The following is a 17,211-nucleotide window of genomic DNA, read 5'->3' on the forward strand; positions in this document are numbered from 1 at the left end:
CTGGAGCCTGTGCCCCGCAACGGGAGAGGCCACAACAGTGAGAGGCCCACATACTGCAAAAAAAAAATATATATATATAGAGTATAGTTCCCTGTGCTATACAGTAGGTTCTTGTTGGTTATCTATCTTATTTTTAATTCTATTTTATTATTATTTTTTTGAATGTTATTTTATTTATCTTTTTATACAGCAGGCTCTTTTTATTTTGTTTTATATTGGAGAAATTTGATTTACAATGTTGTATTAGTTTCAGGTGTACAGCAAAGTGATTCAGTTATACATATACATATATCTCTTGTTTTTCAGATGCTTTTCCCCTATAGGTTATTACAGAATATTGGGTAGAGCTCCCTGTGCTCTACAGTAGGTCCTTGTTGATGATCTATTTTATATATAGTCATGTGTATTGTTAATCCCAAGCTTCTAATTTATCCCTCCCCACTCCAGTAAGTTTCTAATCAGCTTATAATAAGTTTGCCAGAAATGTTAGGCGGCTCCTCATTTCCTGAATTCTTTTTTTTTTTTTTTTTTACTGTCACAGAGAAATGCTGTCGACGCACAGCAGTCCTTACAAAACTCTGGAGAGGCGGCCCCAGGGAGGGCGAAGCGTGCCCACCACACCTGTTCTCACCCGGAACGCTTACAGCAGCAGCCACTTGCAGTAAGAGGGCTTCATTCCAGTCGCTTTCTCTCTGTTGACTTTTGCTTTAAGGTGTTGTTTTACTTCACTGTGGTTTGTTTGTTTTTTAATTTGGCTGCGTTGGGTCTTCATTGCTGCGCGCGGTTTTTCTCTAGTTACAGCAAGCAGGGGCTACCCTTCGTTGCGGTGCGCGGGCTTCTCATTGCGGTGGCTTCTCTTGTTGCGGAGCACGGGCTCTAGGCGCGCGGGCTCAGTAGTTGTGGCTCGCGGGCTCTAGAGCGCAGGCTCAGTAGTTGTGGCGCACGGGCTTAGTTGCTCCACGGCATGTGGGATCTTCCCGGACCAGGGCTCGAACCCGTGTGCCCTGCATTGGCAGGCGGATTCTTAACTACTGTGCCACCAGGGAAGTCCCTTCACTGTGCTTTTAATCACTTTCTGCAGTGGGACTTTATTTTATGGCTCTACACTTTCTCTGCACTTAACAGATCAAATATGTGAGCCAAGAAAATGTGCTTGAAAATGTACATGGTTTGGGTAGATACTGGATTTTTTTGTGCCTTAATTTTTCCAACTGGACATTACCATTTGTTATTCAATGGTGAGGATGAAGATAACGACAGTAGCAACATTTTGAAGTGTTTACTGAAGGCCGTGCTATTTTATATGCACTATATTATTTAGTCCCTGCAACAAGTCTGACTGGAGATACTAGATACTGTTTTTTTCCTCATTTTACAGAGGAGGGAGGGAGATTAGTTAAATATCTTGTCCACATTCATACGGCTGGGAAATGATGGAGCCGTAACTCAACCCAGATGCCTCCAATGTCAAAGCCAGACTCTGTTCCCCAACAAATGCTGCGTTCACCCTAGTCTATGTATCCTGCTATCCTGTTGGAAGAAAGAACCCTCCAAAGACATGTGGGATTTTTCTTAGGCTTTGATGTAGGTTATACAGCATCAGTTTATCTTCCCTATTGTCAAGGAAGGATGTGGATTGCCCAATTGACAGAATTGATTTCTTTTCTCATTTTGACCATGTGAACCCAGTGGTTTCTGTTGTGTGTTCAGCTTTGGAAACCTTAAAAATCCTAGTGCAGTTCAGGAGCTATTAAATCATTCGACGTGGTGTCCTTTTCCCTTCCCTCGGTCCTCCTTTCCCTGTTTGTCTTTTACAAGTTTGCTTCCTCCTCTTTCAGACCCGAACCTTCATCTCAGCACTGCCGCCAGCGGAGTGGAAGCCTTGAGTCCCAGTCTCATCTGCTCTCTGAGATGGACCACGATAAGCCATTTCTCTCCCTCTCCAAATCCCAAAGAAGCAGCAGCACAGAAATCCTGGATGACGGGTCTTCCTATACCAGCCAGTCGAGCACAGAGTATTACTGCGTGACACCCGTGGCCGGCCCCTGTTACACCACCCAAACTCTGGACACTCGCTCCAGGGGTCGGAGAAGGTCCAAGAAACAGAACGTTTCCACTTCAAATTCAGGAAGCATGCCCAACCTAGCACAAAAGGATAGTCTGAAGAATGGCGTCTACTCAAAGAGTCAGGGGCAGCCTCCTTCCAGTTACTACACTGCCGGGTACACGCCATACGCAGAGTGTGATCTGTATTACAGTGGTGGCTACGTCTACGAGAACGACACTGAAGGACAGTACAGTGTCAATCCTTCCTACCGGTCCTCCACCCACTATGGATATGACCACCCAAGGGACTACAGCAGGTCATTTCATGAAGACGAGGTCGACCAGGTGCCCCATAACCCGTATGCAACTCTCCGGCTGCCGAGGAAGGCTGCTGCCAAGTCAGAGCACATCACCAAAAATATCCACAAGGCCTTAGTGGCAGAGCACCTGCGTGGCTGGTACCAGCGGGCCTCTGGGCAAAAGGAGCAGGGCCACAGCACACAGACTAGCTTTGATTCGGACAGGGGATCGCAGAGAAGCCTGGGCTTTGCCGGGATGCAGGTACCCTGTTCTCCAAGCAGCCGAGCGTCTTCCTACTCTTCAGGTAAGAATACTGCGTAGGCACTTGATATCCAGATTTCATTTACCTCATGTTCCCCACCTACGCCAAACCAACTCCCCTCAAGGGTCACGAGACCAGGACCCAAGGTCAGGAGAGTGGTAGCCATTGGGTAGAGCCACAGATTCAAGTCCAGCAAACATTTATTGAGCACTTACTCTCTGTGCTGCCCTGGGTTAGGGGCTTTCATATATTTTTATCTTTTCTAGGTCTTCCATTGACAGTCACATCTCTTTAAAGTGTTCCGGGCTTTGGGATGAACAGATACACACTACTATATAGAAAAGAGATATCCAACAAGGACCTACTGTATAGCACAGGGAACTATACTCAATATTTTGTAATAAACCTATAAGGGAAAAGAATCTGAAAATGGGGCTTCGCTGGTGGCGCCGTGGTTGAGAGTCCACCTGCCGATGCAGGGAACACAGGTTCGTGCCCCGGTCCAGGAGGATCCCACATGCCGCGGAGCGGCTGGGCCCATGAGCCATGGCCGCTGGGCCTGCGCGTCCGGGGCCTGTGCTCTGCGACGGGAGAGGCCACAGCAGTGAGAGGCCCGCGTACTGCAAAAAAAAAAAAAAAAAAAAAAAATCTGAAAATGAACATTTTATATATATATATATATATATATATATATATACAGACATACCTATATATATATATATGTATATGTAAACTGAATCACTGTGCTGTACACCTGAAACTAACAGAACATTGTAAATCAACTATACTTCAATATTATACATCTTTCCCCATTCACATCTAGGAATTGGATTATCTAAAGGCTGTTCGTTCCAAATGCTCAGGTCTCTGTGTAAGGCTTCTAATGAGTCTGATAGGAGGTGGCATTTACTAACCACTGTTCCTGGCAGTGTTCTCAGTACTTTGCAGGTCTTAATTCAGTAATCATATGTATTCCACTTTATGCTCGATTTAAGGGACTTTCAAAGATAATTTGGATGAGAGGTGTTCTCTTCACGTGTTGACTTTGGTCCCTAACTCCACTACTGTTCCTGGAGGATTTACTGTGTACCTCCAGCTGTGCTAGGCATACTTTAAGGAGAGAAATGGGGGCCTAAATGGAGAGTCTGCCCAGGGTTTCATTTATTCAGCAAACAAGCAGGCAGAGATACTGAGCATCCAGTTTCAAGCCAGTTCCTGGCCTGGATGAATCCACAGTCTACTTAGCAGCCAGAGGAATATATGAAAATTAAGCAATATTCAAGCTCTAAGAAATGGTTGAATTCTCAAACCACATGAAAAACCGAGGTCATGAGTCTTGCCCCCTCTTTCAAGCACGACACCTTAGTGAGACATAGCTCAGGGATCCCTGAATCATTGTGTGATCTTCGGTGAAAAGTATTCCTTTAAAAGTTTCCTAATGTTGTTGACAAGAGGCATCTCCATGGAGATTTCCATTTGGGTTCTAGTGTTCTCGTATTTCTCCAGGACTTTGGACTTCTGCTTGGACTTTCCCATTTATTACATCTAACATATGAAAAGCCTTCTGTAGTTTTTTCTTATCTGTGGCTCTGATTAGAGAATGCCTTTCTTCCCCCTCAAGTTCTGGGTGTTGCATGAGAAACTTGCAGAAACCAGAGGAAGAGGGCTGGGGTGCATGTGGATGGTCATCAGGGCACAGCACTGGGGTGATGCCTCTTTAAACAGCGAGGCCAGGGAGAAGCAGGTGTAACTCAGAAACTTCAACATTCCTGGCCGGTGGCTCAGGACTGGGGCAAAGGTGAGAATGGAGATAACACTTCCTGGACCCAGTGTGAGAGTGTGAACCTTGCTGATACCAGCAGGATTTGGCCCCATAGGCCAAAAGGCATCACATTTTAAGGAATAAGACGGATGGAATCAGTGCTCCCAGAATTCCCTTTTGGAATTTTCCTCATTCCTGTCTACAGTTTATAGCTACAGAAATGTTTTATAACAGGCACGCATCATTCTCCTAGAGAGATAAGTTTCCGATTATTTGCCGATTAGTCAGGGGTTTTGTAATCTCTTCCAGCCACCTAAAGGCTCTCTGGGTGACTCAGTTTTAGTAGTAAGGACAGTCACCATTTATTGTCAACTGAACCCTGTGCCACCCGACCTGCTCATCGCTTTCTGTGTACTCTCCCACTTAATGTATGCAGCAGTTCTACGTAATGAGTGCTGTTGTTATGTGTATTATTATTATTCTACTCTTGGCAGCTGAGGCAGTTCTGACTCAGAGCGTTTAAATGACCCTGCCCGAGCTCCCAAGCTAGTTAAGTGGCAGAGTAGGAATTCGGTCACAGCTCAGACATCCTAACCACCACACCTCTGAGTTATGAAACCTTCCTGGAAGCTTAAAGTGGGAATGTTACATCTTTGAGTCAAAGCCTTGTGGCATGCAGGACCACAGATGAGTTTTGAAATGTGTTTGTCTCACACTGTCACATGTGTTTTGTGGGTGTGAGAGAGAAGAGGAAGAGGTTGGCCTCCAGGAGCAGGAAATGGAAAGAGCTGGAAGAGGCTCCAGGAACAGTGTGGGGTTTTTGAGTCGTGGATGACTGGCCTGGCATTATGCAGCCCAGGCATGGGGCAGGACTGGTTTTAGAGACAGGACAGCAAACGCCCAGTGATGAGGCATTCACTGGGTTTTGCTCCCAAATGATGCCCTTGTCTATTTTTTTTTTTTAACCATTAAAAGAAAATTTTTTTTAATTGAAGTATAATTGATTTACAATGTTGTGTTAGTTTCAGGTATAAAGCAAAGTGATTCAGTTATACATGCCTATATATATTTACGTTTACATGTATATGTGTGTATCTATATATTCAGATGCTTTTCCCATAGATGTTATTACAAAATATTGAGTAGAGTTCCCTGTGCTGTACAGTAGGTCCTTGTTGTTTATCTATTTTATATACAGTAGTGTGTATCTGTTACTCCGAAATCCCTAATTTATCCTCCGCACACCTTTCCCCTTGGTAACCAGGTTTGTTTTCGAAGTCTGTGAGTCTGTTTCTGTTTTGTAAGTAAGTTCATTTGTATCACTTTTTAGATTCCACATAGAAGTGATATCATATGATATTTGTCTGTCTCTGTCTGACTGACTTCACTTAGTATGGTAATTTCTAGGTCCATCCATGTTGCTGCAAATGGCATTATTTCATTCCTTTTTGTGTATACCCTTGTCTTGTTACAGATTAGTCCCGCAGAAGAACTAAACCTCTTCTTCCTGAAATCTTTCCTATACTAGTTTCCCTCCCTACCCCACCCCCAAAACTTCTTTTTAAAAGGCAAAAATGTGCCTTGACGCGGTTAGTGACCCAATATTGCCTTTGGCTGGGGAACGGGCAAGTCTCAACAAGTCAACGTATGGAATGCTTTTCCTCTAAAGGTCTCCAAAAACTCAAACTTGTCATCTTACCTTTACAATTGAGCCTATGAAGCTATCCAGCCACCATAGCCTGACTGGGACACTGGGAAGATTCTTTCAATATATGAGATTTTTTTTCCTGGCTTGTCTTTTGGGTTATTTTTTTATAGTATGTCTTTCAGTTAACTTTATTCACATTTATAACAATAATGTTATCATTTATTGCTAGGCACAGTGCTAAATATTTGCACAAATTAGGTTATTTAATCCTGGTATCACCCTATACAGAATATATTTATATTATTATCTCCACTTTACAGACAAAGAAACTAAGGCTTAAAGAGCATAAGCTGTTTGCCCAATGTCACACGGCCAGTAAGTAACCAAATTGGAATAGGAACTCTGTTGGTTCCCAACACTGGCTTATGAGCTCTACTCTGCACACAGCTGATTAATGTACATCTAAATGGCCTAAACAATTCTCACTTTGAATAGTCCCACTAAATTTGTCTTTTTTCATTTTTATTTCTAGTGTCTTCTACAAATGCTTCCGGGAACTGGAGGACCCAGCTAACTATAGGGCTATCTGAATACGAGATCCCGGCACATTCTTCCTACACCAGCTGCTATGGCAACGTCTATAATCCTTTGTCCTCTCCAGGCAGGTGAGAAAGGCATGCTTAAAACTTTCAGTACCCTGTTCCTGGTCTAAAGAATTCAGGAATCCAGTTTTATTTTATGAACGCTAAGTAATCTAGCTCAAGGGTTGGCAAATTATAGTCTAAAACCGGCTGCCACCTATGTTTATAAATAAATTTTTATTGGAAAACAGCCATGCTCGTTCATTTACATGTTACCTATGGCTGTTTTTGTACTATGAGGGCAGAGCGGAGTAGTTGCAACAGGGATCTTATGGCCGACGAAGCCAAAAATATCTGGCCCTTTAAGAAAAAGCTCGCTGGTGCTCAATCTAGCTCATTCAAATCTGACCCTCTTCTAGAGTCCTGTACATTAAATTTTGTGTCTGAAGGGTTCTTTTTAATTGCTATACTTGAAACTGTATTATTGATATACCCAGTTAAGACTTTTCTGGAACCTTGCAGGAAAAATATCTCTATCCCAGAAAAAGCTGTTCATACCAAGATTCCTCATAGACAGTTGGTGGGCTTGATTTCAAACATTTGCTGCCTTTTTGTGTCTAACCTTATGTTCATTAAGAAGCAACAGACGCAGCCAGCTGTCCTGTGTGTCTGTCATAGTAGTTCTTTGTAAACATTTAGAGGAAATAGACAAGGTCACTTTGTTAAAATGTGATTATTAAAAAGATTGCAAACTCTGGTTTTTCAATTCTTTGCATACGTGGGAGGAGTTAAACTTGAAGCGGTCATTTTTCTCCATCACCTTCTCACCGAATATAATCTGTACCCCTGGTGCCAAGAAGTAAAGCATTTTCTGTTTCTTTTTGTTTTTGTTTAAGAAAATGTAATCTTGCTTTCTTTAAGTCAGATTGCATCAGGCGTAGGAGGCTTATTACATAGACAATAACGTTTAAAGGTGAATACTGGTGAATTTGAGGTTAGTTACTTACTAAAGCACTCAGTGTTTTAAGCAAATGGGAGATAATTCCACCCCAAAAGCTTGTTTTTCTTTTCCATATTTAGCAAAAGTTTTTCTTGGCTTGAAATATTAGGCCAATTGTCTCAACTCAACAAAGGGCATGCTCAAAATAGAATTTTAATGAAAATATACTTCAGAGGACGTCAGATAGCTTCGACTTCTGTAAATAATGCTTGCAAATGAGTTAAGAGCAGGAAGACTTTGGCCCAAAATTTGAGCTGAACTTTCTCAATTCAGTTCTCATCATTTTGTTTAATACATTTGCAAATAATTTTCCTGTTTGTATACTTTCACTTTTGTTTTTGTTGACTGAGTTAGAAATGATATAAAACAAACCATTCAGGGCATAAGACAGTTCTAATATCCTTAACCCCACTTTCATAGGACTCAGGAAGTGTTAAACATTTTTAGAGACAATCTGTTTTTACAAAGTCTGTCCATCTATTACAGCCAGGCCAACATGGCTTGATAGCAGAGTCAGAAGGGGCATGATATACAGGAAATTAGAAACTATTTAAAGACCCCTATTGTGTATGTGTACGTGTGCACATAATATGAGCTCATTGTAGAAAATGTGTTCCCATTTTTTTTTACAAAACTCTTTAAACCTTATTTTATGCAACCAATATGATATTCCACTCAATAAATATGCCGTACTTTATTAACAGTTCCACATAGTTTGATTTTAAATGGCTTTTAAATTTTCTTTCTTTTTTTATTATAAATAAAATACAATACTTTGTGTAAAATATTTGTCTGAATTCTAGATTATTTCCTTAGGACACATTCCAATAAGTTGGTTTAATGGATTAAATTGAAAAGCATATTTTTTAAGCTCCTGCTTACTAGAAAGATTTGCCAACATACCCTCCTATCCCAGAGAATTATGGGAATGCTTATTTCTACCCATTTGTCCGTTTAGGATTTTATTTTTATCATGTAGAGTCTGATCAATTTAACTTGACCCATTAATAAGGCAAGTATAACGATCCTCCATAAAGCTTTAGAAATTTGTTCTAAAACTGCATGTTATTTTTTATGAAAATGTAATTATTAAAATAAGAGAAAAATTGGGTTTCAAGATAAAGATAAAAAACTTTAGATCTGCCCTTAAATTGAAGATTTGAAATGCTTAGCCATAGATCAATATGTTTTTAAAAATGAAGTGCATGTTATTTAGAGATTCTTACCTCGGAGTGTCCAGGTCTTAATATTATAGAAAGCTACAAATTTATACCAATAAAATTTTTTTCCTTGTATGACGTAGTATAACTGTTAGCAGCATACACTTTCTAAAATTAGAAATGTTGAAGTCTCTTCTGCTACCTCGTATGTAATATAGTCAAATTCCTGGCTCTGCTGCTGCAAACTGTGTTTTCAAATAACTTTTTTTCTTTCACTTCCTGTTTTCCATTTCCTATCCTCTTCCTTATTGAACACTCCCTATTACTAGGCAGAACCAAGGGCTTCTGTCTCGGAGAATGGTTGTGTCTCCAGAAATGAGATCAGTTTTCAGTTCCCTTTTAAGTGTAGCCAGCTGTAGTAAGTACAGTCCCTCAAATCGGTGTGTTGCTTCTTGCATAGCAGCAGCTCTGCTTGTTCTGACTGATGTGTGAAGTTACAGAAATCTGCTTTTGTTTTTATATTAGAAAAAAAACACTAAGTATCTGGTTTTGCGTAGTGTTTATTTCCAAAGCTCTTTTCCGAAGGACTTTTTATTCACCTGTACTAAAAGGCATTGAAGTTTAAAATAAAAAGCAAGCTACTAACTATCTAACCTATTCTAACCTACTATTACAGGAATGAGGTTCTGCTTATTGGAATGGTCTGTATAATAAATAGGATGCCTTCTTTTGGATGTACTTTCCAAATGGGCCTGTGATTGTTTTATGTGATGCTGTTTCCAATTTACACTTGACCCATACACCCTAAGGATGTAAAATACGTCCCAAGGTACCCTCACCTCCCTTTAAGTATATTCCTTTGTTTCAAAGAAAAACATCTAGTATATTTCCCTTAATTTGAAGACCGCTTAAAGTCTAGCTGTCAAAAATACTTCAAAAGTCAAAAATACAACTCTCACACAAACCTAAAATGAGCATATGTCGAAGATTTATTTAACTCATTCGTGAGAGAACTAACAGAATGCTAAAGCTGGTTCCCAGATAATTCAAGAGACTGAATCCCACACACTGAAAGGGAGAGTACTGAGATGAGACTACTCAATTCAGTACAAAACCAGTTAATATCCTACAGGGCAATAAAACTATGACCGTAATCTTTCTACTAGACAGAAGTTGTTTGTATTTCTTCCAAACAAAAACCCCCAAGTGAACATGTAACTTAACACAATCTGGGTCCTCATCCATGGTAAATGTAACTTAGACAAAAGTCTGTCTCTCAGGAGAAGTAAATACTCCTTGCATGGGCCTGTTAGACCATGTTCCAGTATGACCTTGAAAAAACACACAGCCATCCCTTGCCTTTATTTCCAAGTTTTGGATACTTTTCTTAACAGTGTTTTCTACTAACTTCTTTGAGTGTAGTAATCTTTGTACCCTGGGAACAAAAATGACAAGTTGTAACTTTTCTGGTTTCCTTTCATAGACCATACACAGAGACCGGTCAACTGGACAATACAGAGGGAAACCTGCTGGAAGACAGCCTGGAGAATAGTGAGCAGAGGCTCTTTTGGCACGAAGACTCAAAGCCTGGAACATTAGTCTGAACTGCAGTTGAGCCTCTTGACCGAGCACTGCATTCTCACACTAGTGTGCCTTGCAAAATGTGTTCGTCTTCCCAGAAGGCTGTTGGCTGTAGAAACCTAAAGGCATCCAAGGTGGAAGAGAGGACTCCCGTGACCCCGGAAGTGAATCACACACTAAGCCGCACAAAACCCCTGAACAACAACCCACCTTTCCAAGTCTAGGTGCTAACCTAACAGCAAGGTCAAGACCACATGTGAACCATTGCCAAGGAGGACTCAGCCTTTACCAAGAGCAAGCACTTTTTAAGAGAACAAAAGTTGTTGAAGGCAGACCTCAAAACTGTGAAAAGTGCGTTCAGGGTCTCCAACAGGAAAGAAGGACAGGGGAAATTTCAGAGCACAATTCAGAATGATGAGAGAAGGGAAGCCAGAAGCTCATCACTGCTCACCATCGGAAAGTTTGAATTCGTGAGCTGGTGAAGAATTACATACTATGTCTACCCGGACATGAACAATTTAGACAGTATTAGAAAATTACTTGAAGAGAAGCTGGATTTTTCATGAATTCCTGAATGAGTGTAAATGTTTTTAGGCTATTATCAAGAGTGATGGTTTTCATAAGCACCATAAAATGGGTTCTGGAAAGACTTATGGCTGTAGCATCCTGTAATATAACTTCATGGTAGCAGATTGGGGAAAAATGAAGCAGCCCACCGCGTAACTGACAAACTCTGCTTGGAGAATTTTCTAAGGTACACTATCATTGAGTTCCTTTTTTCTTTCTACTCCAATGGCATGATGAGCTATTGTTCAGGCTGGTAACTCTCCAACACAGCTGTCATTGCAATGGCAGACTTGATATGGAAAGTTTTTATAACCAAGAGTTTGAAAAAGTATTTTAAGGTGATACAGCAAGAACCCAACACAATATAAAGAAAAAAACCCACGAATACCACATCATTTTAGATGAATTGCGTGCCTTAAAATTGTGAACATTTGAAGAGTAAGCATATTGTCTGGATTCCCCAGGTAGTTCTAAGTCACCAAGTGACAAAAGCAAAATTAGTCATTAAAAACAAAAACGAAAACCTTCCAAGCTGCCGTAAATTTAATTATGAGGCTAAAACTACCTCATATTTTCCTTGGAAGAAATAATGCGCTATGGTTTATCGTTGGATGTTTTGGGTTGGTTTTTTTTTTTTTTTTTTAACAAATATTTCCATATTCTAAATGGATCTTTTTTTTTTCATCTTTACTCTGCTTCAGAATTCCATAAAAGGTGCTCCTTCCCCCTCTTTTATACAGTTTTCTTGTTCATATTGTGAATAGAGAAGTTTCTGAACAACTTTTGGGGAACATTTTCTATCTATATTCCAAAGCATGTAATATATACATAAAGTTGATTTGTTAAACTGGTCCTTAGTCATTTGTATCATTGAAAATGAAGTTTGGGGGAAAATAATTTGGAAAACAAAAAGACATGCAAAAAAATAACTTATTCCTTTTTGCATATTTGTATAGCCTTCTAGAAACAGATATACCCTTTTGCATATTCTTTTACTGTTCTGACTTTTTTAGACCTATTATTTTTTTTACATAGGTCAATAAATGAAAGGTGTGCTACTGAAAATGTTTATGTATCCTTCCTTCCATTTATGTCCAAGGTTCATACAAACCAGCTGAAGGTACTCTACTTCAAGTAATCAGGTTGGACAAGATTGTAGATTTTTAGTTATGGTATTGCCATATTTTATTGATTCCAAGATGCCCACTTTTTCATACTTACATCCCTGAAATCAGGGTGCATCTTTTGATTGCTGACGTGTTATAGTTGAATTGGCAGTGTTTTCGGTTTTTTTTTTCTTAGTGAGACATAACGTAACGCTGTGTCTTAGAATAAAATTGTCTTAGAATTGGTGAAATACGGTAGTTTATTACCTCATGGAGGATAACCAATGTAGGCTTCCTAATCTTACTAATGTTGTTTATTTGTAACAAGTCATTCATTCTAGTTTTTCAGACTGGCAAACAGGTCTTTTAAATTCAAGAATATATTTCATCTGACATCTTTTAATCCCGGACAACGGGGAGAGGGGAGTGGGAAGTGAAATATAGGGAGATTAGTATTTCTGTGCAAGTACCTTACATGAAAATAACCTTTTCCTGTTCAAGAAATGGTATGCTCAGAATTGCAGGTGTACCTTGAAAAAACAGACAAAACTTGGCTCCCAAATGGAAAAAGAAGGTATAGAAACGGAAGCACAGTGGGGCTGCTAAATGATTTTCCCCTCACCGTTTTTGGAAAACATTTCTCAACCACATTATTGATATGCTTATTAATAACTATAAAGTGACAGAGATAAATTTTTTAACATGTCAGATTGATGTTTTTATTACAAAATATCATATACTCATTTTAATTTTTTATTACAAAATATCATATACTCATTTTAATTTCAAACATGAAGAAAATATACAACATAAAAACATAGTTGTGCCCTGTAAGCCTAACATTACCAGATAAATTGTTAATTTATTGTATAACAGTTCAGATTTTTTTCTATGCCTATAGTAATTTTTTAAAAAACAGCATCATATTACAAGTACAGTTTTACAACTTATTTTCTCACCAAAACCTCTTGGGCCTCACCCTTTGTCAGTGTATATTGATCTACCTCATAAAGATGTATGTTTTACAAGGTGGATTGAAAAAATTGCCTCACCTTCCTGGATGTTTAATTTTTTTTCTATATTTGAGAAAATTATTCAAGATTCTTCCTTGTATTCATAAAAGCTTAATGTTAAGCGCTAAAGATTCCAGAATTGTTTTGAATTATTAGTTTAAAGACTGTTCTTAGGAACAAAGCTTCAAACACCAGTCTTTAAGAGCTTTCAGAATTAGAATAACGACTTTCTTTGGTAGTATAGAAAAGTTTTGATGTTTTTTCTACACTATCAGTGGAGAAAATCCTGTTTTTAAAAATTTCAGTCATTGTGGGCCTATATTCTGTAAAGTGAAATAAAGTGAATTACTAAGGGAAAAAAATTAAGAAAATATCTATTACTAGAGAGATGAAATAAGAGATACAAAAGTATACATTCGTATTTATTATTAGATTCATCAGACATAAAACTACTCTGTCAAGTTTCAATCCAAGTTTTTAAACACTGACTTAAAATTTCTGTTCTTAGCTTGTCCCAAGTTCTAGTAACAGAGTTTCTAGATTACCCCTTGAGTAACACTGATCTGGAGTTCTATCAAAGGAAGTCCTACCTCCACACTTACTAATAAGGCAAGTCGGGCTTCCCTGGTGGTGCAGTGGTTAAGAATCCGCCTACCAATGTGGGGGACACGGGTTCGAACCCTGGTCCGGGAAGATCTCACATGCCGAGGAGCAACTAAGACCATGTGCCACAACTGCTGAGCCTGTGCTCTAGAACCCACGAGCCACAACTACTGAGCCCGCGCGCCACAACTACGGAAGCCCACGCACCTAGAGCCTGCTCTCCACAACAAGAGAAGCCACCGCAATGAGAAGCCCGCACACCGCAACAAAGGGTAGCCTCTGCTCCACGCAGCTAGAGAAAGCCGGCATGCAGCAACGAAGACCCAATGCAGCCAAGAATAAATAAAATAAAATTAATTAATTTTAAAAAATAAGGCAATTCATTCATAGTGCTCTATGATCTCACAAAATGCAGCCCATTTCCAGAGAGAAAAGTCTTTTAACACATATATGGAGTCCGGAAGATGATGCAAAACTTAACTCACCTTTCAGCACAAAGTTTATTGGGCCCTTCATCCCGCATGTTTCTAGCTCCATTCCTATGCCCTCCTCTGGATTTCCATAGGTCTTTTCTACTCCTCCGCCTCCTCTTCCTTGTGCCACATGGAGCAGGAAAAAGAAAGGTATGTCCCTCTGCAAAAATATATTTGCTCATGTCATCCTCACAACAGCCCAGTGAGGTACATAGTGCTATTATATCTCCATTTTACAGAATCTGAGAATTAGAAAACTCAAGTAATTTGCCAAGTCCTGTAGCTATTGAGAGAAAAGCAGGAAATAGATCCTGACTTGTCACACTGCAACTCATAAACTGCTACCACCTTGTTGTTCCATGAACAGTGTCTCCACAGTAAGGGGGGCAAACAGGATTTTAAAAAAATACGTTAATGAAAATTGAGTGGATATATGCTAAGCTCAGATTCCCTTGTTCATTACTTATTAAAGATAATGGGCCCGGTTTTCTTTCATTTACCTGTGGCAGAAAGGCAGAGAAGCAGGCTTCAGTCCAAACACAGGTCAAGATAACCCTTATTTAGGGTACTACGTAGTCTTACATGGTTGCCCACGAGGTTCCATTATTTATTGCTCTATGAGCTCATCAGCAGACCAAGTACATTTCTTAAATTGTTTTCTAGTCAATGAAATGTCCCATGCCAGCGAACGGACTTGTTACCACCACAGATAATGATAATGAACTAAATATTAGGAGCACTGAAAATATCTATTGATCCTTCCCCATTTCTGATTGCTCGGGGCAGTATGATGACATGAAGTTTATATGCTATTCCACCCATGCCCTGAGGACTCCTGTCAGGATTCAGCTCTATGAGATGTCTGTGCTTGTGGCCTAAGCTCTTTGATTCTCTTTGGAAAGGGTAAATCTGAGATTACTCTTTAGAGTAATCTCTAAAGAGTAATACTCTTTAGAGTAATCTCTAAAGAGTAATACTCTTTAGAGTAATACTCTGTTAGAATCTGAGCCCAGTTCCAGAATGTCCTTAGTACACTTCCATCCTCTTCTACCTTTCGTGATTCATTGAACGAGTCTTATCTTCCCTGCAAAAGAAAATAGGAAATATGCATGAGCTCTGTGATGGTGATACTTACCTGAGTGCTGTTCTTAACACTAACACACATACAAACAAATTCTCGCCATTTCCTTTTGCTTTCGGATACCAGCAGCCTTGACAAGGACCGTATCCTGGGACCTGGGAGGGGATGAGAGTTGACCTAACTTATGAGTTTCCGATAATGATCTTTTCTTGAATACTTATAATATTCATGAAGTGCCCAAGGCTTAAAAGTTTTGTGATTTCCAACTGAGGCATTTGGAAATGTGTTGCTGTGTTTTGGAATCTCCTAATGATTTGGAAGTACTGCTGGCATTTAGAAACCAGGGACATTAAACATACTGCAAAGGCATGGGATGATCCAACACAACAAACAGTTGTTTTATCCAACCTGCCCAAAACACCCCACTGGGAAGCCCCGGGTGACGTATCTAGGAAAAGGTGTTACATCAACCCCTATGGGCTTGATGCTTGTGTGGGCTGCTTTCCGGTATTTAAAGCAGAGATTTCTCAGTTTTGGAGGGAGGAAGGGGGAAGTGAAGGAGATAATTGTTTTCTGAGGGTGGGGGAGAGATTTATGTAACTTGAAAAACCACATATCCAACAACTATTAAGACACCAACTATGTGTCAGTCGCTGCTCTAGGCGGTGAAAATACAATGTCTTCCTGAAGCTTAGAGTGCAATGAGGGAGAAACAGAAGTGAGCAATTGGAGTAACTTAAAATGATCATTAGTCCTATGGGGGCCAAGAGTGGTGAGAAGAAAGGGGACGTGGATGATACCTTAGGTTTGTGGGACACAATGGGACCTTTCTGGCAGTGATGCTGAAGCCTGACTTAGGGATTGGTAAGAAAAGATCCAGTTAAGCGAGAAGGAAAAGAAGCTCTCCTAGGGCTCAGAAAATGGCATTATGGCATTTGTCATGGCCCTAAAAGCCAGGAGAAGCTTAGCCAGTTTTAGAAACTGAAACAATAGGAGGACAGATTATTCCAGAATTAAGGAAATATAGGTAATAAAGAAAGCTGTCATGTTTGAGCTCTCGTTATAGTTGCAACGATGGGCTAAGTGCTAAACATACATTACTTCATTTAATCCTTCAACTGTATGACAGAGGTGGTCCTATCCCAGAAGAGGATATAAAGAAGTTCCCTGGTAGTCCAGTGGTTAGGACTCTGTACTTTCACTGCCAAGGGTGCGGGTTCAATCCCTGGTCAGGGAACTAAGAATCCCGCAAGACGCGCGGCATGGCACCCGCCCCCCCACCCCAAAAAAAGAAGAAAAGGATATAAATAGGCTCAGGACGGTTACTGTGGCCTTGGTGGCATGACCATGCAGGAAGTAAGTTGTAAAGCTAAAATTCAAACCTACGTCTGTCTGACTCCAAATCTCATGCTATCCATTACCATGATATTATAAACGCATTTGCTCACCAAGCACCTCCCTTCAGTGGAAACCAAAGGAAATGAAAAGGTAAGAGAAGGAGCAAACAGGAGTCAGCCTGGGGAGGAGAAAGAGGAAAGGCCAGTGGGAGGGATGGAAATCAGATTGGCATGGTTAAAATAAACAGGGCAAAGAACAGTCCAGGACAGTCTGCAGTTCATGAGTTTTCAAGATGTGCACTTCAGAGACTTCTGATCAGGGTGTGGCGTGAAGATATTCCTAATGAAGGTCTAGATAACAGCCAACCGGGCAGGAATCACCTTTGCAAAAAGGGTGGCAGAAAAGAGCAAAAACATTTGAGGGATGCCCTGGAAAGTCCTGTGAATTAGACTAGCTTTGTAGCCTCCCAACCGTTGTTCTCTCCCAACACAAACACAGAACTCTTCCTGGAAAACCATTCTTTATGTTGTCCTCTCGTCAATTTCAGGAGAAAATGGTTGCATAAGGAGATCAAAGGTTGGGAAGCCAGAGTGAGAAAGATCTCATCAGGGAGACTGGCAGCCCCAAACTGAGAAGGGCATTCCCAGCAGCCCTTCAATTACGGCGGAAGGAACCTTTCTGGGAGTTGCT

The 17,211-nt window shown here is 40.3% G+C and overlaps 1 protein-coding gene across 5 annotated transcripts in view; it reads left to right on the forward strand.

Annotated features, from left to right (window-relative positions):
- Positions 1–11,972, forward strand: part of FRMD4B (FERM domain containing 4B) — a 281,077-nt gene extending 269,105 nt beyond the window's left edge. For 4 of the 5 annotated variants that reach the window (XM_032649977.1, XM_032649974.1, XM_032649976.1 and 1 more), the window contains 4 exons: positions 542–661; positions 1,839–2,650; positions 6,551–6,683; positions 10,243–11,972. In XM_032649977.1, coding sequence (XP_032505868.1) covers positions 542–661; positions 1,839–2,650; positions 6,551–6,683; positions 10,243–10,363 — 1,186 coding nt within the window. In that variant the 3' untranslated portion in view covers positions 10,364–11,972. The remainder of the gene's footprint in view (positions 1–541; positions 662–1,838; positions 2,651–6,550; positions 6,684–10,242) is intronic. The other variant, XM_032649975.1, reaches the window with a different exon arrangement.
- Positions 11,973–17,211: the final 5,239 nt, after the last annotated feature.

Source organism: Phocoena sinus, chromosome 11 (assembly GCF_008692025.1).
Source record: "Phocoena sinus isolate mPhoSin1 chromosome 11, mPhoSin1.pri, whole genome shotgun sequence".
Classification (NCBI taxonomy): Eukaryota; Metazoa; Chordata; class Mammalia; order Artiodactyla; family Phocoenidae; genus Phocoena; species Phocoena sinus.